Source organism: Wickerhamomyces ciferrii, contig 00246 (genome assembly GCF_000313485.1).
Source record: "Wickerhamomyces ciferrii WGS project CAIF00000000 data, strain NRRL Y-1031 F-60-10, contig 00246, whole genome shotgun sequence".
Taxonomy (NCBI): domain Eukaryota; kingdom Fungi; phylum Ascomycota; class Saccharomycetes; order Phaffomycetales; family Wickerhamomycetaceae; genus Hansenula; species Hansenula ciferrii.
The window spans coordinates 40,605-60,635 of record NW_011887494.1 but is presented as its reverse complement, the minus strand read 5'-3'; the positions used below and the strand labels follow the sequence as shown (position 1 = coordinate 60,635).

The 20,031-nt window shown below is 29.5% G+C and overlaps 10 protein-coding genes across 10 annotated transcripts; 5 read left to right on the top strand and 5 right to left on the bottom strand.

The window, feature by feature from the left end:
• Nucleotides 1-398: 398 nt before the first annotated feature.
• Nucleotides 399-930, top strand: BN7_6066 (uncharacterized protein; the record flags this gene model as incomplete). Its single annotated transcript, XM_011273399.1, has 2 exons — nt 399-528; nt 665-930. 2 exons carry the CDS (start codon nt 399-401, stop codon nt 928-930), a joined length of 396 nt encoding a protein of 131 aa, XP_011271701.1.
• A 628-nt stretch (nt 931-1,558) lies between these two features.
• Nucleotides 1,559-5,680, bottom strand: KEL1 (Kel1p; the record flags this gene model as incomplete). Its single annotated transcript, XM_011273398.1, has 1 exon — nt 1,559-5,680. One exon carries the CDS (start codon nt 5,678-5,680, stop codon nt 1,559-1,561), a length of 4,122 nt encoding a protein of 1,373 aa, XP_011271700.1.
• A 668-nt stretch (nt 5,681-6,348) lies between these two features.
• Nucleotides 6,349-7,461, top strand: TDA11 (Tda11p; the record flags this gene model as incomplete). The annotated part of the gene is made up of 1 exon (XM_011273397.1): nt 6,349-7,461. The coding sequence occupies one exon, from the start codon at nt 6,349-6,351 to the stop codon at nt 7,459-7,461; it is 1,113 nt and encodes a 370-aa protein (XP_011271699.1).
• Nucleotides 7,462-7,753: 292 nt separating this feature from the next.
• BN7_6063 (uncharacterized protein) lies at nt 7,754-8,755 on the bottom strand (the record flags this gene model as incomplete). Its single annotated transcript, XM_011273396.1, has 1 exon — nt 7,754-8,755. One exon carries the CDS (start codon nt 8,753-8,755, stop codon nt 7,754-7,756), a length of 1,002 nt encoding a protein of 333 aa, XP_011271698.1.
• A 644-nt stretch (nt 8,756-9,399) lies between these two features.
• On the top strand, nt 9,400-10,047 carry BN7_6062 (MICOS complex subunit MIC26/MIC27; the record flags this gene model as incomplete). The annotated part of the gene is made up of 1 exon (XM_011273395.1): nt 9,400-10,047. The coding sequence occupies one exon, from the start codon at nt 9,400-9,402 to the stop codon at nt 10,045-10,047; it is 648 nt and encodes a 215-aa protein (XP_011271697.1).
• A 341-nt stretch (nt 10,048-10,388) lies between these two features.
• BN7_6061 (uncharacterized protein) lies at nt 10,389-12,077 on the top strand (the record flags this gene model as incomplete). The annotated part of the gene is made up of 1 exon (XM_011273394.1): nt 10,389-12,077. One exon carries the CDS (start codon nt 10,389-10,391, stop codon nt 12,075-12,077), a length of 1,689 nt encoding a protein of 562 aa, XP_011271696.1.
• Nucleotides 12,078-12,258: 181 nt separating this feature from the next.
• On the bottom strand, nt 12,259-13,479 carry MTM1 (Mtm1p; the record flags this gene model as incomplete). The annotated part of the gene is made up of 1 exon (XM_011273393.1): nt 12,259-13,479. The coding sequence occupies one exon, from the start codon at nt 13,477-13,479 to the stop codon at nt 12,259-12,261; it is 1,221 nt and encodes a 406-aa protein (XP_011271695.1).
• Nucleotides 13,480-13,894: 415 nt separating this feature from the next.
• BN7_6059 (uncharacterized protein) lies at nt 13,895-15,418 on the top strand (the record flags this gene model as incomplete). Its single annotated transcript, XM_011273392.1, has 1 exon — nt 13,895-15,418. The coding sequence occupies one exon, from the start codon at nt 13,895-13,897 to the stop codon at nt 15,416-15,418; it is 1,524 nt and encodes a 507-aa protein (XP_011271694.1).
• Nucleotides 15,419-16,570: 1,152 nt separating this feature from the next.
• BN7_6058 (uncharacterized protein) lies at nt 16,571-17,896 on the bottom strand (the record flags this gene model as incomplete). Its single annotated transcript, XM_011273391.1, has 1 exon — nt 16,571-17,896. The coding sequence occupies one exon, from the start codon at nt 17,894-17,896 to the stop codon at nt 16,571-16,573; it is 1,326 nt and encodes a 441-aa protein (XP_011271693.1).
• A 492-nt stretch (nt 17,897-18,388) lies between these two features.
• Nucleotides 18,389-19,996, bottom strand: BN7_6057 (uncharacterized protein; the record flags this gene model as incomplete). Its single annotated transcript, XM_011273390.1, has 1 exon — nt 18,389-19,996. One exon carries the CDS (start codon nt 19,994-19,996, stop codon nt 18,389-18,391), a length of 1,608 nt encoding a protein of 535 aa, XP_011271692.1.
• Nucleotides 19,997-20,031: the final 35 nt, after the last annotated feature.

The following is a 20,031-nucleotide window of genomic DNA, read 5'->3' as shown; positions in this document are numbered from 1 at the left end:
TTATACGCGGCCTTAAATATTTCATTATATTAATTAATTTAAAATTTATATATACATGCACCAGTTAAATTAATTAAGCTATACGATCATGCATGTTACCATGATTAAACTTTATATATATGTTGACTTATATCTTAAATACATGCTTAATATAGCATGTACCGGCTATATTCCCTTGATTCATATGTATACAGCGTATTATAAGCCAAAATTGTGCACAATTATGATCCTATATAATATATATATATATATCAAGAATGATCTCTTGATCGACAGTCTATAATTTTAAATCTAAAAGTATAGCACAGTTATATTATTACCTATATATATATATATTGATATTAACTGCAATATAAATTCAAAATTTAATTTTATAAGTGATCATTTAAATATAAATTATGTCCTCAAAAGGTACTGCTGCAGGTAAAGAAAAGGTTCAAATTAAGAAAGATCAGGAAGTAATTACTACTGCTGATCAAGAAGTGCAAGACCATCCATCAGACAAAGAATATGTTAAAGATCTTGTTTGTATGTATCCATTAAGCTAATTTGTCTTGAAGCTATGATTATACTAACAATATTCACTATAGTGAAATATCTGATGCTTAATTATCCTCACAACACCCCCAATTTTGCAAATATGCAAACAACAATTTACATGAAGCACTCAAATACTCCGATAATTTGGAAGCACCCCTTATTTATCAAGATAATAATAATGATAGACAATTAGTCAACAACAAAGCTGCTAATAATCAGATCCAAAAACTTTGTAATGAAATATTATTGAAGAATGTCGTTGAATCTTCATCAAGAAACATTGAAAATTTGAAAAAAGATATTATTTCAAGTATCAAAAGTTACTTCAATATTGAAAGTAATTTCCAGTGGAAGTCGTTAGCTGATACAGATTCAGACATGGAGTTCTGAAATTGTTGAAATATTGCTGTAAATATATATAATTTTTGCTCTTTTAAATATATGAATATTGCAAGTACTTTTAATTCTTGACGTAGCTAGTTATAATATATTGATCATGATTAAATAAATGCAATTGTATAATCGATCTTATTATACTTAATGTCAGCAATATAATTATATAAATTGGTAATTAATATAGATATGTGGTACTCTGTAGCTGTAGCAGCTGTTTTATATTGCAATATTGTAATGCTTTAATTCGATAGATATATTTCAATTATAATTGTAAATAACTCAAATTATATATATAGTTAATCTAGAACGTCAAAAAGATTTAGCTAAGTTCTACGAAAATTGGTATTAAAATAACACAAATCAATTAAAAACTATACATAAATTGCAGATAGTAATAGTAAACACGTTGATCATATGAATTCTCACTTTTCAAGGAATCATACATAGATCAGTCAACAAATAGTCATTAAAAAAATTCAAATGGTACAAATAGAAACAAATATAAAAACAAATAAAACCAGCTAATAAGACCATGAAAAATAGTACATAATGAATGTTTTTTTGGTGAAGTTTTTCTTTTTTTATTCAATAGTTCAAATCAGGAATGAATGGGGGACAGAACCTAAAAAGATCCAGTTGGAGTTGAAGAATTTAATAACTTTTTCTTTAAATCTAAAACATCTTGTTTTAATTCATCACGTTCTTGCTTTGTAATGAATAATTCAGCTTGTAAATCTCTTAATTTTAAATTAAAATGAGCATTTTCAAAATCTTCTTCATCTTCATCAGTTGTAGTACCTGTTGTACCTTTTGGTAAATCTTTTTTAGCAAAATCATTAACAATTGGTGTTGTATTTCTTGAGGATTTTCTATTTGCTCTAAAGATTTTCAATTCATCTAATTCTTGTTGTAATTTAGTTGTTAATTCTTTTTGTTTATTTAATTCATTTTGTGAAACTTGTAAAGCTCTTGATGAATTTTTAACTGAATGTAAAGAATCTTTATAATTTTCTTCAATCTTGGATAATTCTGAAATTTTTAATCTTAGAGATTCTAATTCTTCTTGATTAGATTCAAATGATGATAATTTATTTGTTAATGATTTATGTTGTGTATGAATATCTTCATTTTCTTTTAATAATTCATCAATTTGATTTTTCAAACTTGTTGTAACTTCATCTGAATCACCGATATTTCCAGTACTTGATTTTAATCCTCTTGTACCTTCAGTAGATTCACTTCCATCATTGGATTTCAAATATTTACTCAAGAATGAATCAAGACCTAAATTCAAATTTTTAACTTCTTGATTAGTTTCATTAAATCCTTTACTTCTTGATTCACTTAATTCATCAAATCTTTTATTCAAAGCTTCAAATTTAGATTCTAATTCATCATATTTTAATTTCCAATCTTCTTGATCTTGTAAAGATTTTTGAGTTTCTTCTAAAGTTTCACCTTGTTTTTTAATAATATTATTTAACTTTGATAAATCAATTAAATTTGATTCAAAGATTGATTCAATTTCTTCATGTTTTGATTGTAATTGTTGATGTTTTTGATTCAAGATTTGATAATCTGTATTTAATTTAATATGTTTTCTTTTATAACTATTTTCATCTTCATCTTGTAAATCTTTGGTACCTTCAGTACTTAATTCTCTAGTACCAGTAGAGCCACCACCAACGACACCAGTAGAACCAACACCAGAATTCAATTTTTTCTTTAATTCATCATTCTCCAATTCCAATTCTTTAACTTTTGAACTAGCTTCTTTAACTTGTTTATTTGTAGATGATTTCAAAGAATCCAATTCTTTTGATAATGAATTAATAATTTTTTTAAATTCTTCACGATCTTGATTTCCAAAACTTGATACACTTGCTGTACTAAAATCTCTATTACCAGAGACTCCTTTAATCCCAGTACCAGTGACACCAGTACCACTTGATGTACTTGGATTAACATCACGATTCTTAACATCAATCCCTCTTGATCCTAATTCATCACTTGGATTTAAAACAACATCACTAGTTGATTTTAATTGATCTTTTACTTCAGGACTCTTTAAAGCTGAAGAACTTGAACCTAAGTTACCAACAGCTGCAACTCCTCCAACAGCTGCAATACCTGCAGTAGCACCAGCAATACCTATACCAACACCTGAACCAGTAGTACCAACAGTACCAACTTCTTCATCATCACCTTTTTCAACTAAATCACTTGTTGAATTTCCATCAACATAAGAATCCAAAAAATCTGATTGTTTAGCATCATCATTTTTATATATATGAGGTCTTAAATATTCATCTGCATCTTCAACTTCATCATCTTCTACAAGTTCTTCAGTTTGTCCATGTTCTCCAGGAACTAAACTAGTCTTGGAAGGTGAACCTTGTGGAGTTTTAAAATCATCTTGATAAAATTTCCCTTCTTGTGATTCTGGACCTGATTGACCTGATGAAATATTAGTTGGGAAAGAACCTGGAATTTCATTTTCAGTTTTGATTGGTGATGGGATTTGTAATGGTAATTCACCTTCTTCAGGTGATGAAAAAACTTGACCTGTACTTGGAACGTTTAGGTTATTATTTAATGGTTTTTCTGGAGTTTGGGATAAATTCTTTGGTGTTAAGTTTCTTCTTTCTCTTTGGAATACATCTTCTGCTGAGAATTGACGCGATAAATCTTGTGGGCCTTGAGTACCTGGACCTTGTGATAAACCTTGAGGACCTTGATTTGAACCTAATGAATTTTTGGAAACATTTTGAGAACCATATCCAACTGCTGAACCAACTGCCCCAATACCTGCCCCTACTGCAGCACCTGTTCCATCTCCAACATTTGGAATTGATCTACTTGGACCATTTGAATTTGCACTATTTGGACCTTGACCACCTTGACCATAATTTCCACTTGAATTTGAAAATCCTCTGGTTTGTACTTGTTGTGGATTACCTTGACCTTGACTTTGACCTTGACCTTGAGGTAATTGTTGTGGAGATTTTGATTGAATTGGAGAATCAATTTGACCTTGTGGAGTTTTTTGTGGTGTAAATAAATTTCCTTGTTGTTGTCCTTGATGACCTTGATGTTGATTTGGGAATCTTGAATCTTGGATTTTATTTGGCGTTGAATATTGTTGTAATCCTGGGACTAATTTAACTAGGTTTGATAGGTCTAATAAATTTAAAATTGTTCCTACTCCATTATCAATATTTGAAACTTCTAAATTATCACCCAAGTTGGAATAATCTGGTAAATGACCACCAAGGATTAATAATTTATCATTCTTGAGGATTGATAAAGTATGACCATATTTACCTTGTGGTTCCAATGGGAAATTTGTTGGGAATTTAAACCAAGTTTTGGTGATTAAATTCAAAAAGAATAAATCTGAAACAGCTTCACCTTGAGAATCTTTACCACCATAAATTATAAGTAAATCTTTATAAATAACTGAAGCATGTTCTTCAACAGGTTTTGGTAATTGTCCTAAAGTTTTAATTTGATCCCATCTTTCTAATTCTGGATCAAAACACCAAATTTCATTATTTAATTTCTTACCATTTGAACCACCAAATATCCATAATTTATTATCATAAACATCCATAGAATGATTAGTTAAAGGAGGAGGACGAATATTATCTTTAGGGTTAATCCATTCCCAATGAACATCAGGTCTTCTAAAACTTGATAAATTGAAAACACATAAATCATTAAAAATAACATCATCTAATTGACCACCGTACAAATAAACTTTTGAATCAAAATTTGTTATAGCAATAACACCAATTGAATGACCATATCTACCTGAAGGTCTTTTCCCCACAGGAGATGGGATAGTCCAAGCATGAGAATTCATATTGAACAGATATAAATCATTATCAATTTCACCAAATTCATTTGTAACGGTATCACCACCAAATATAACATATGCATTACCACATAGTGTAGAAGCATGACCAACTCTTGGAGCAGGAGAATTATCAAATATATCAATTTGGAATGATTGGAAATTTTTTGGTTCACCATCTAAAGAGTCTGGTTTAAGAATCCATGTATCACCATAAACACTAGTGTTATGTAACCCACCCATTATGAAAATTTCACCTTTTTCATTTGAATAATTTGATGCGGTATGTCTATAACGAGGGAATGGAGAGATTAATAATTTTGATCTTGTCCATGGTGATTTGAATGTAGCACGTTGAGGTGGTTGACCTTGACCTTGTGGACCACCTTGTTGTTGTTGTTGAATTGCATTTGGAGGTAAAGGTTGACCATATTGAGGATGAGGTTGATTTTTGAATTGACCTTGTTGACCACCTTGTAGACCTTGACCTTGTTGTGGAGATTGATTGAAAGGTAATGATCTTGGAGTATTTGGATTAGTTGGAGGTTGACCAAATTGATTAAATTTTTGAGGTGATTTAGTATGATAATTATTATTTTGATCATAAACTATCCCAACACCTTGATCTTTAAATTGTGGGTTTTGTTGAGCAGGAGAATTGTTAAACTGTTGAGGAGAATTGAATTGGTTCCCTTGATTACCTTGATTCCCCTGATCATTATTATTCCTTATATTTGAATGATTTGAATAATTTGAAAAAGTTGGAGAATCTTCACCTTTATTTGAAACAGGAGATGAAAAAGCAGAATCATTAAGACCAGCTTGTTGTTCCTTGGAACTTCTTTTGTCCTTAGCTTTGTTCTTCTTACCAAACTTGAAAGGAGTCATTGTTTGATAATTGAGCGGTAATTGAGTGTTGTTGTTAATTGTTAATAGTTGATGCTGTCAATTTCATTGAGAATTTTAAGGATTGAGAATTGAATTGAAATTGAATTCGTGGTAATCTGATCCAAAGTTGGTAGGGGACGTATTACTGCTAGCCCTTTGTGGTGAATTGCCTAATTGGGATAATAAGTGTTGGTTTTTTAATAGTATATAGACATTAATTTGTATTTTATATATCTCTTTATGAATTGTAGACCAACTTTTGTATTGGATAGTTATTGTACAAGTAAATAAGTAGTCAATAAACAATAGCCATGCATTAACAGGATTATAGTACACAATCCCTTATCGTTATATCAAAAGAGCCTTTCCAGGTAATTTGATAACCTCTATTATATATAGGGAACACAATGTCAGTGTCTTAAAAACAGTCTTTAAAATAACTAATGAGTTCTTCCATAGTAGATAGTACCTCATCATCATCAGTCATTATATAACAGATCATTAAACAAATTAATTGGTGTCAAAATATTGTAGTTGATCAAATCATCTTCCATTCGCGAATCTTTCAATTTGACATTTACATCAATGGCAAATAAACACAAGACATAAACATCAACATCAACCTTAGATCAAGTCATATACAAGATACTACACAAGATCTGATCAACATGTCCAAGTTTGACCAGTTCATACAGGATTTTGACAAGTCCATCAACAAAGACACATCAACAATCTCAACATTATCATCACCAACTGAATCTCAATTTGATCATGATTTAATAAATAATACTCATGATGACCATGAATTAAATTCAATTAATCCATCAACACCAAATTTAAATATAAATACTGCATTTAAACAACAGCAAACACATGCCATTACTCCAACCAAATCTCATAAGAATTCAGTTTCATATCATCCATTATCTCCAATTTCTGTATCAAGTGGTAATATGGGTATTAATGGTACTACTACTACTAATGGAAATTCACGTAAGAAAGGATTAAATCTCAATATAATGAGTTCCAAGACAACCCCTAAAAAGCCCACTCAACCTCGACAATCATCAAATATACAAAACCAAAATGAATCAGAAAAAGATATGAATAATATCTTGAGAAAAATGGCCAGTTCAGAAATCAAAATTATTGAATTAAAAGATGAATTAAAATTAATTCAATTGAAAATTCAAAAAGAACAAGATGATTTAAATAAATTAAAAACCCAAATGATTGAAAATTTAAATAAACCAAATGAAATAAAGAATAAATCTAGATCAAATTCAAGTCCTTTTGAACATAAACCTTCTTCATCAAACTCATCAATACATTCACAACAACAACCTAATCAACAACAAGTACCGCCAGTACAACCAATACAGAAACAACAATCCCAATCTCAGACAAATGAATCCACCCAATCATATTGGACAAAACCAATGAATTTATTAAATCAATTTGATCAATTATTACAAAATGAATTTGAAAAATTAGGAAAAGACAATATCCAAAATAATAATAACGAAGATGTTCTTAAGGGGGTTAGTAATTCATTATGGGGATTCTTGGGGGATGTTAAATCTGGGTTGATGGGTGAAGAAGGTCAGAGTCAACAGACACAACAGAGTAGACAGAGTGGAAAGTTGGGTGGAAGGGTGAAAGAGGAGGAACATGATAGTGATGAATCTGAAGATTTGAATAAAGGTTTAGATAAGATTAAAATTAATGATGGTGGGTTTCATGGTAGTGAAGAAGAATTAATTGAATTTGATTCAAAATAAAAAGATATGACCTTATAGATACACAGTTTATAGAATATATTTCATGATTTAATGTTATTACTACGTATGGTTTTTAAATTTTACATAATTCATTAAAAATCTTCTATATACATAAACAATATCTTTTGATATTGTTTTAAATTAAAAATTAGAATATTAGTTGTTCATAAAAATTCATATCACATTAAAATATATTGTGAATATCATAAAATTGGAATATAGTTTATCATTTATAGTTTATGCTTTATATTTCCAAAACATTTGGTTCCAAAAGTTCGCCTTACGGCTCACTTTAGAATGCATCATCATCATTTCTATAATCATCATAAACATCATCCCATGTATACTTTTCTCCAAAATTCTCACCAGCCAATTTTGCACTTTGGAAAGGAGTATGTAATTCCCCATTTTCAATACCTGCTAAAGGATCAGGTAAATGTGGTTTGTTTTGTTCATTTTCATTAATTTCATTACCTTCTTGATCAATTAATTTTGTTTCATCATCATTTAATTCAACTTCACCTTTTGATACTAAATTCATTAATGATAAAAATTTTGAATTTTGAAATTTTGAAGATTTTTGTGATGACATTGCATTAACAACTTGCATTGCTGCATTTGCAAAATCTGAATTTGATCTTTTAAAAATTGGTGCTTGTTGAGATTGTGATTGTTGTTGTTCAACTTTTTTTGGAATTTGATGTTCATTTATAGAAGCATTTTGAAATTCTTGTTCTAATTTCATAAATTCAGATTCCAATTCTTTATTTAATAAATCTTGTTGATGTAATTCTTGATGTTCAGTTAATCTATGACTTTGATAAGTTGTTGGAATAGAAGCTTGAGTCATATTTAATCCAGATAATTGAGTTAAATTTGTAAATGAACGTGGTGTAGCAATAGCTGATTGTTGTTGATGTGTTTGAAATGATTGGAATTCTGTATTCCATCCTTGATTTGTTGTATATTGATGTGATTGATGATGTGGTTGATGTTGTTGATGATTCATCATATTGAAATCATTAGCCCATGATGCTTTTGGTTGTTGTTGAACTGGGTGTTGTTGTTGAACTGGAGCTTTACCAAATGCATTTGCAAATATTGGATTAAAACTTTTTTGAAATTGTTGTTGATTTTGAAATTCTAAATTTAATTGATGATTTTCCACATTATTTGATTTAAAAGATTGAGATTGAGGTGTAAAAGATCTTTGAGCATCTTGATGAAGGGATCTATCCACTTGAGAGTGTTGGTTTAGTTTGTTTAGAGCAGTAGTTGGACCACAAAGGGACATGATTGTTGATTTGACTATTTTTTATTCAGAATGTTGTTGATGACTATTGTTCTTCTAGGAGAAATCATACACTTTATATAATTTTGGCCACCGGCAATTTAATTTTTAACTTTTTTGCGTTTTTGCAAATTTTAAATTTTCCGATTTTCAAATTCCCCAGAAAATTGAAACCTCGGCGGTTCAAGGAATCACTGGAGCACTGGAAGAAGGGAATCGGGGAGTATCGGGAGATCCTTTGACAATGTGAATTAGGATAGAATTACTAGTGACTAATAAGGAAGTATAGGCTATAAGGGATGGTATTGTATGGGGGATAGGAAGTGAATAGTAGTTGTAGTTTGTAGTAGTATTATCACTGTGTTAATTATCCTACATTTAATCAAGTGATTGGATCAGATGATTATCAGTAAGAAAAGAAAAGAAACCATGCACAGACTTTCCGTAAACAGACAGCTGATCAGAGCACACTTTATATAATTTATTATGTAATTTTCATCATGTGACGCGTCAGGTGACTGTTTTCAATGTATTCATTCGCGAAAAAATGGTTTAGAGATTTCCACACCAATTGGAAAAAGTTGATTGTTGAACATTGGTATAATAATGGATAGTGGTATTGGTATAGAGTATATCATTGACTCAACATGGCACGCTCATTCTATGAAGACGAAGAACACATAACACCTGTCCCAGGAACTACACAACCTACATCACAACAAGACTTGGACTCATTATCTCCAAGATTAATAAATGGTACTTCAATTAGATCACCTTCATTCTTGGAAAAATATTTTACCATAATTAGAAATTCAATAAATAATACATGGAATGAAACTGAATCAAAATTAGATTCTTTAACTTCATCATATCATACTAAAGAACAACATTTCTCATCAACTATAGCTAATTTACATAATAAAGATGAAGATTTACTACCAGGTTCTATATATATTCTTATTGCTTCATTAACTGGTTCAATAATAACTCGTCGTTCAAATATTTTGTTTAGAGGTATTGTACCAATTGCCTTGGGTTTAACAGCTTTTAAATTAACTTTACCAAATACTTTTACAAATTCTACAAGATTTTTCTATAAATTAGAAAATGAAAATTTACCAAAATTAACAAAAGAACAAGATAAATTTGTTTCAAATTTAAATACTTTTGTTAAAGATAGTGAAGATGGTTATTCAAATAGTGTTGACAAAATTGGTTCAAGTTTAGATGATTTAAAACAAAATATTAAGAAATATGGTGGCTTAAATACTGATGATGTTGTTACAAAGAAATAATTGACCCTCTGTTTATTAAATAGATATTTGTATATTCAATAAAACATGTTATTATGAAGATCCTTTTGGATTCTGGGTAGTGTTTGATCAGGGCGCTTATTTGATATTTGGTGATGATTGTTGTTTGTTGTTATAGAAATCAATTGAAATCCACAAAACCACAAATTTGTTTGGAAATTCCATCATCAACAAAAAAAACAACAACCACAAAGAAAAAAAAAGGTTTGACATAAAGCGCTGTGTTGAAAATGATTGGAATTTACAGATTGAAGAAAAATTGGTGATTTGGTCCTTTTGGTGATTTGTTTTGGTTTTAATAGTGGTCTAAGGTTGTACTCGTCATGTCTCAAGCTGAATATCAACCAACTGATTTATCACCTGGAAGTCCTCAAACTAATGAACATCGGAATCATATTGATAATCTTCGTATAAATGGTACTATCGGTAAATTCCAAGAATTAGATTCAGTTTCAAGTTCAAGTTATTTTGAATCTGTTGATGATAATGGTGATCAAAATTCAGTTCTTAGTGAAAGACCTTCTCCTATGGATTCAACTTCAAGACCTTTAACTACGGTATCTAGAGCTACAACTTCAAGAATCGATGAAGATTCAGCTGTTTATCGTGATGATTATAGTTCTGCTGGTATGACTTCATCTATTTCTACTGGAAATTCTTCTGCTGCTTTAAGTACTGCAAGTTCTTCAAGTTATTCATTTGGAAATTTATTTTCATCAGGTAAATTTGGTGGTAAACAAGGTGGTTATCAACTGTCTTCATCTTCAATTCATTTAAAAATTTCAAAATTAAATAAACTGGAAAAGAAAAAAATTCAAAAACAAAAAGAATTAATGAATGAAATTCAAAATTGGATAAATTTATTAGTAAATAAAGAATGTAAATCCATTTTAGAAGAATATTTGATTTCATTACAATTAGAAGTTGAATCCTCGGAAATTTTAATGACAAAAAGAGCACAAATCAATCAACAATTATTAAGTGTTTCTAAAAGAGAAAAAAGGAAAAATGAATTAAATTCTAAATCAATTAAAATTATGACAAAATTAAGAGATACTGAACATAAAATTGGTACTACTCCAATTTATGAATTATCAAAAGAAAGTTATGATGAAGTTCAAGCTACATTAAGAATTGTAAATTTTCAACTTGATAATTGTATTCAATTAGGTCTAAAAGATACAATAAAAGATTATTTAATTTCAAATAAAAATCAATCGATAAAACAATATAGAAAATCTTTAGAAATTGTTGAATTACCTTCATATAAAAAGATACAACCAAAAGAAGAAAAAAATCTAATTGATCCAAGGGGAGATTATGGTTCAAATCCAAATTCTTCAAATGTACCACAATTAATTAATAATAATTCAAGTATTTCAAATGTACAAAGAATGGCTTTACAAAATCGTTTTAGAGATTTTACAGCTAATTCAAATAATAATTCATCAAATCCAACTGCTCCTTCAACTCTGATGGGTAAATATCATGGTGAATCTCCAACTACAATTACTAAAACTCTTGATAATTCATTTAATGAAGAATCTTTAAATGTTAATAAAGATCTGCATAGTTCTCATAAAATTAACAATAATCAAAATCATCAAAATTCTTCATCTTCATCTGCATCTTCACTGCAGAAAACAACATCACCAAATATTCAAGGAATTGGTTTAAATACAAAAGATAAACATCAATATAATGATACAAATAAAACTGGTACATCAATAAATCTTTCCAAATTAGAAATTGAAAAATTAAGAATAAATGAAATATCTGGCCATGGATCAAAAAATAATTCAGCTTTTTATACTGGAATTCAATCAGGTAATTTAAATTCAGGTCCACCACCAACTGCTTCATCAAATAAAACATTAACTATGATATCTGATAATTCATCAGATAATGATCTTTCAAATACAATTATAAGTCAATATGGTACAAATCATATACCTGGTGCTTTAGGAATGATAAGACCTCCATCACAACAAAATGATTGGGCATCATCATGATTATAAATATTTACTACTACGTGATTTCTTGATACTTATATAATTAAGTTTATGTATATCATTAAATGTTTCATCTATTTATTTATCTAATTACTTGTATAGATGTTTATATATATGCAATGTGTTTTTTTCAGTATATCATGCATATGTATATATGTACAAATTTTATATGCTTAATATTCTATATCTTTGAAAAAAATCTTTTACCTAATTCATAACTTGAAATCATTATAGCACAACTTGGTGCAATTTTTAAAACTCTTGGAACAATACCAACATATAAAGCACCAAATCCTTCAATTTTCCAAATATTTTTCATAAATGTAAACATTGAATTTGCTTTTTTATTACTTAAATTTTTCCCATCATTTTCAATACTAATTTGTAATCTTGTCTTACCAACATCAAAAGGATTAGTAGCTAAAGCAGCAATAGTACCAGATATAGAACCACTCAAAAAACTTGTCAAGAATAAATTATATTCATCATTCTTCCAAAAATTAACTCTTGTACTTAATTTATTTTTAAAAAATTCATATGATGCCCAATAAATCCCTGAGAAGGGGACATCTCTCCATAATGTTAATTCTAAACCTTTAAATAAAGCTCTTCTAATCCCCTTTATTTGAATTTCTTGATTCACAGATTTTAATAATTGTCCTAGGGCATTACTCTGGGTCTTGGAACTTGATGGCATGGATTGTAATCTTGTTTTTAATAATTCAATAGGTGCAACTGAAGTACCAGCTAATACACGAGCTATAGATCCACATAATAAAGGGTTTAAAACTTCCCAAGAACGTAAGGGGGAATTGTCTCTAAGGAGTTCATAACCTGTGAAGTAAACTATATTTGCTGGAGCGGCCATTAATAAAGTTAATGAAAGTCCACGATATAATGTTGTTGGACCTTCAGCTTTACCAATTTTATAAAGTGCGTTCCATGTCCCTGAGAGTTTTTTGTCTGTTATACAGATATGATCTGTTGTTATGCAGTTTTGATTAGTTTTGGTGTTTGTTAATGTATTGAATCCGGTTCTTGATTGTAATGGTATTGTTGTTCCTGCTGAAGATGTAGATGCTTGTGTAGCAGCTTGTGTAGCAGTTTCCCAAAAAACTTGTCTTTTACAACAATTTGAACTGGGTAGTAAGATTTCTTGTTGTTGTAAACGAACCCTTACGACATCTAAAGGGGTGACTATTAATGAAGTTATGATTGAACCTGAGCATGCACTAATCATTCTTTCTGATAATGTTATATCTCTTGTTGATGGTGGTGTTGATGTTGTAGGTGTTTGAAGTTGAGGTTGAGGTTGAGGTTTAGGTTTTATGTTTTGGGATGGGAAAAGACGTAGGTCTTCTGATTCTTCTATTACACCAGCTATTTCTGATGATAATGACATGGTTTGTTGTGGTCTTTAATGAGTATGCTAATTAATTAATGATTGATGGAATTGTGATTCGAGATCTATAACCTCTAATTTAATATAATACAAAGGATTTCCCTGTTCTATCCTTCCAAGGTGTGGTGTCTTTGTGTGTCTATAATGGAGACTTGTATGCGAATGTTGTTAGTGAACTTGTTACTTGATCTTGTGGTTTTCGTTCAACTCATCAACTTTTGAGGTGTTCAAATTGCAGTGAAATAAAATTAATTTGCCTCTGCTCATCGATAGCGGTTGTGCGTGGGCTTACCGGTTTTTGGTTCTGTTTTGATTGTTTTATGGAGAGAAAACATAACCGAGTCTTATCAAAAGCATCAAAAGCATCAAAAGCACCAAAGACTGAGGTCAAAGTCAAAGGTATCAAAGGTCAAAGATGGTTGGTGAAGACAAGTATTGTGGTTATAGGTCGTTGCTCTACGTCTCACAGTTTCTGGTGCAAACAGGTGATTTGGAAAGGTTTGTTACGAAGGTTCTCCCTAATTTGTTAACGCGTTTGGGTATTAATAAAGATGATCCAAGAAGAGTGAAGGTATTGACATTGTTTAATCAAGTGCTAGTGGATTTCCAATTGGCCAAGTTGGATATAAGTGGTGATGATATTACTGGTGCATTGGCAAAGACTTCAAGAAATTTGATTAGATCAAGTTTAGCGTTATTTGGTGCTTTGACTACTATAACTTCAATTAAGAATCTTGTGATTAATTTAATCAAGAATAAGAAATTGGATAGTTCAATTTCCCTTAAAATTTTCCAAAATTTGGGGTTAGTTAGTGTTTCATTGGGGAATTTATTATCATCAGTTCCAAGTATACACTTATTATTGAATAAGATTATTAAATTAGATCCTAAAACATCAAAAAAGATTACAACATTCTTAACTGCTTTAATTTCATTTTCAATTTATCCAAAAAATTATTCTCGTGATTTATTATCCATTTATGTATTAGTATACGGTTTGGAAAGTTTGCAAAATTTGGAATTCCAAAAAGGTTATATTTCAACTTTGAAAGAAAAATACCCCCTAATTGATAAATTAACACAAACTTGGATTTTAATCCCATTCTTATTAGGTGAATTATATCATACTTATATCATTCATCCAGAACATTCTCCAAGTTTGGTTAAAAAAATATTTGATTCACAATTATCTGATTTATATGATTCAAAACCTTCATGGTATAATGGTAAACAATGGCCTTTCACTACTGAAATCAATCAATTAGTTAGAAAAGCTACTGTTTTGAAAGATCGAAAATTATCTTCTACAATAATTCAAACTGATGTCACTAGAATCACCTCAATTCAATCACCATTACATTCAAACAAAATCCTTTCATTAACAAATCCAATAACACCAAATTTTATTGATATTTTACAAAGATTTATACCTTTAAAATTCACAAAATTAGTATTATATTTGATCCCAATTTACATTATCAAAGATATAATAACTAGAAAATTAACTTTAGAAACTTTGAAAACAAATTGGAAACAATACTTAATCAATCTTTTGAAATCAATATCAAAATTATCAATTTTTACAATCTTAACCACAATAACTTCCCATTATTTAACAACCCAAAACATAAACTCAAGAACACCAATTAAAAATTTTAGAATAATAGGATTCATAGCTGGTCTATGGAGTATTCTTTATCATAAAACAGTTAATAAATCAATTGTTACATATGTTTTAAGAATAACTTTACTTTCATTATGGAGAAGAAAATTACAAAAAAATCATAAAAAATTGGAAAATTTAAACTTGGATGTTTTATTTAATTCTATTGGTTGGACTATATTAGTTGGATTATATGATGATGGATTGAAAGAATTTATAAGTCCAAAGAGATTTTCAATTTTGTCTGAATGGATCTCAACAGGTGGTGAAATATAATGGATTTTTCTGAGATCGGACATTAATTATTTATTCACATTTTGCTATGTTTTTACGACTTTTCTTCAATAATTTGATTCTTTTTAATACTACAAATATTCTTAATAAACAATATAACAACTATACTTCATTCATGTACCAAAAAAAAACTAATTAACCACAATTTCAAGCTAATTTATGAATAAATTGCCCGAAAAAAGTGCAAAAAAATAAAACTCGACCCCGGTCAGGATTGAACTGACGATCTTGCGATAACCTGCTAATTGTTTTAACAGTCGCACGCCTTAACCAACTTGGCCACGGAGTCTTTGCTTGAAATTGGAAATTTTTGCTGTTTTCCGGGTTAGCTTTCCCTGGTTAGGGCACTAACTCATACCGTTTTTATGCTAAAAAACAAAAAAAAACAAAATGTTAATACAGCATTAAACCATTATTTCTCAGACGTTTTAAAGTCTTCAAATTTTTTATATATTTTTATTTCCTTTAAAAAGATTTTTAGTTTAAAGACATAGTCAATACACATTTATTATAAGTAAAAAAAAAATGCTGATTTATTTGATTTGATATAATTCACCTTTGATGTGTCATGTGGACTTATAATTCCTATTTCCTTAAAGCTTAGACCCAAAATGATAAAAGGTACTTAATCAAATCTCATCAATCATGAGTATGAAGCAGCTGATGTTGATGAAATAATAATGTTTGAATGCATGCTCTACTTTATCTTGACTTCAACTAATTGACATGTTCACCAGATTCATGAAAAGAAGTAAATGTCAAAAAACTTTTCAGGGATATTTTCTGGTATTTATATTCCAAATATAGACACCAGCATAGTTGCTAAAATTCCATAAATAGTGCATAAATTAGAGTTTGGTTGATTTTCCTAATGAGTACAAATGTTCTCATATAGAATCGTTGATTAAGTTTTGGATTAAGTTCAGTTTAATGCCAGGCCAGATGAAATTTCAGATTAATTTAGGTTTGAAATATTAGGTTTAGGGAATTGTCATAACTCCTTTAGGAATATAAGGTACAATGTAGCTTACGCCAATATACGTCTGGTTGATCACTAAATACATGGTATTACTTTATAATTAGTTAAACAATGAAATAAAACCACAATCTCGTCGATTATATATTTAAACATCACTAATGATATTCAAAAATCTTTAATAAGGCATCTTGATGACTAAAATATTCAATATAAGGAGAAAATTCATGGCTTTTCAATTGTTTTCTTGGTTGATTATTTCTTTTTGGTAAATTATTTTGATATTTTAATAAATCTTTTTGTGATTCACTAAATAAATTATATTTTTCATCTTCTTCAAAATCATCTAATTTTCTAACTTTTCTAAAATGTGGATCTGTCATTTTTAATAATGCAATAAGTGTATAATAAGCATCATTGCCTGCATTATGTAAAAAACTATGAGGTATATTAAATCTTTTCAAAATTCCACCTAATGAACAACCATTTTGTCCATGTGTAAATGTATAAATTCTTTCTGTATCTAAACTTTCATAATTTTGTGGTAATTTAACACCCATTTGTCTTAACCATTTCAAATCACCTGCTGCATTATGTGCAACAAATCTTGCATCAAATCCATCTTTTTGTCTTTCAATGAAATAATAATCTATTATTGATTGAACCATTTTAACTGTATTTTTTTGATTTAATACTAACGAATTACCACCCAAGAAATTATCTTTATGATCATGAACAAAAGAACCATTTCTTAATTTAAAAGCTTCTTTCAATATAATATGAATATTAATAATTGATGGGACTAATGAAGTTGCTTCTTTTATTGGATCATAAATTGAAATACCTAACTCGGTGACAATATTGGTGTTTCTTTCAAATGCTTCAATGTCAATAGATACCAATGCAGTTTTTTGATTATTAACAGTACGAATAGCATTAACAAGTACTTCAAGTTTATCTCTATTTTGAAGATTTGGATGATGTGTACTTGATTTCTCCAATTCTTCAATATACTTCTCAACGCTATGAAAACGAGCTTTTGATATTTCTTCAATATAACTTGCATCTGGAATATCTTTTAGAGCTTGGACAATCTCACTTAATGATAAGTTTTGAGATTTGTTTCCATTGTATGAAGAAGAGTTTGTTGATTCAGAAACAGGATTTTCAGGGGATGTATTACTATTCTGTAATTTTGGAGGGACACTTGAGAGTAAACTTGCGACAGTTACTTGTTCACCATTATCGTTACTTGATGGGTTCTGTACTGGTTTGGTTTCACTCTTCACATCTGGCTTTGAGTATGTGGTTTCTGTCTTTTTACCACTTTGCTTATTACCACTGGATTTTCTAAAAGTGTTTGACGATTTTTTAGACGTATCTGTTGATGTTGGTTTCGCTTTTGGTTTTGATGGTTTTGATTTTGGCTTTGGTTTTGGTTTTGGTTTAGGTTTTGAATCTGTTGAACCCGTTGTTGTATTCATTGTTGATAACGATCTTTTGAATTTTTTGTTAGGTATTTGAAGAGCTGGACCACCTCTTTCTGAGTCCAAAACAGCTTTGTAACCTATAGATCTTTTCAAAGACACGATGGAAAGGGTTGAAATGGTATTGAAATGAAAGGGCTCTACCTTTCGTATTAGTGACGCCCTAAACGTTGATGACAGCACTTTGAATGTGAGTATTTTAGCAGCTATAAAGACGATTCACTGCACTTTTCAAATGATCAAACCCTGAAGTGAAATATAGTAGCAGATGAGCGCAAACAGCTTTCTAGTATTCCTTTGGAGCTTTTTGATGTCTGTTTCTCGCAAAGAACACTTTGATGAGCTTTCGATATTTTTTTCTTTGGTGATACAAATTTACGACAGATCAATTCGCGGGTATATAAACTACCAAAAAGTTTTTAATAAATATATATACAATCTTCTATTTCTCAGCTATGTACAGGAGATCTCTAGTAATAAATATGTTTCTTATGTTTTGTATTGTCTATTGAATGCAAATTTTATGGCATCTTCGGCATCATCCATCTCTTTGGGGGGTGAAAATTCATAAATGTTCCATTGAATAGGATCTCTTTCTTCGAAAACTTTGGGGAAAAATCCCATTTCTTTCATTTTGAGTGAATCAACTGTCCATTGATGTTCGTACTTATAATCTTCAATAAAATCATCTAATTTTTGTGCTTTTCTGAAAGCCGGATCTGATAATCTTAGTAATAACATTAAAGAATAATAAGCATCATTACCTGCATTATGTGCAAAACTTTGTAATAAGTTGAATCTCTTATTAATTGAACTTAATGTTGAAGTACCTGATGCCTTAATCCCGTGTGAGCATACATATAGTTGATGAGTATCAATAATTGTAAGTTTTTCAGGGAAACTCACACCCATCTTCGTTAATCCTTCAAAATCGTATTCGTAACCATGACAAACAAATGCAGCACCTTGATGATTTTGACTTTTTGATTTACTATTATTTTGGAAATATATCTCAATAAAGACATTCAACAACTTTATTGCTTCTTTTCTTTTCAAAATTAAGGAATTTCCTGCTAAGAATGTACAACATGATTGACCAATACCTGAATTATGATGAATATGGTCTTCCTCTATTATGATATGAAAACTTTTAATATCTGGAAAAATTGATGTACTTCCAGGTGGATGATATATAGCAATTCCTATTTGTTTAGGTTCTCCAAAAGGATTAAATTCACAATCTATACCTATTAATGTAACTTTACCAGAATTAACTATTCTTAAAACTTCAGCTAATTCATTGAAAATATCATCAAACCTAAGGGTTGGATGTTTAATTCTTTTATTGTTCAAATCATTTAAGTAGTCTTCAGTTATTTTTCTTTTTGTTTTATAAATTTTTGATGAACCAAAATTTGATTCAAGTAAAAAATTCTTTTTAATATCTTCTATTAAAGATTTTAAAAATGGAGACAATTTGGATTTGGTGGAGGACTTCTGTTTTTTTCCATTGAAAGTATATATTGTTTTATAAAATTCAGCATTAGACGATGGTATAATCTCATGATCAACATTTTGTTTGAATATAGAATTAACATTTAAAATTTGATTCCCATTTGGTTCAATGGAATCTCTTACCTGAATGATATCTGAGAAAGGTACTGATTTATCTTTGATATCTTTATAAGTTCTCTTCATTGAATCATATTTAGTCTTAGAAATAGTCGGTATAGCAGTGCCTTTTTCAATCTTATGAATTGTTTTCGTTACCGTTGAACTTCTTTTAGATAATTCTTTGATGTATGAATCAGTTTCCTTGTAACTATGACTTTGTATTCTATGAACCAATAAATTTTTCAAATAATCTCTAGATTCAAATTCTTTACTATACTCCAATGGAACTGATGTTTCAAACTCTTTCTCATTAAATATTAATTTGTCATCTTCACCTTCAAACACATTATCTGCAATTTCTGTGTCAAGATCATCTATAAGATTTTCCTGTGTTTTGATAGCATCCACCGATCTAAATCTGGTCAGAATTTTGGGTACAACATGTCCTAATATCACTTGAGACCTCCTCTGTAGACAAAGCATCGAACGATCTCAATAATCAACCTTTCTTATATCTA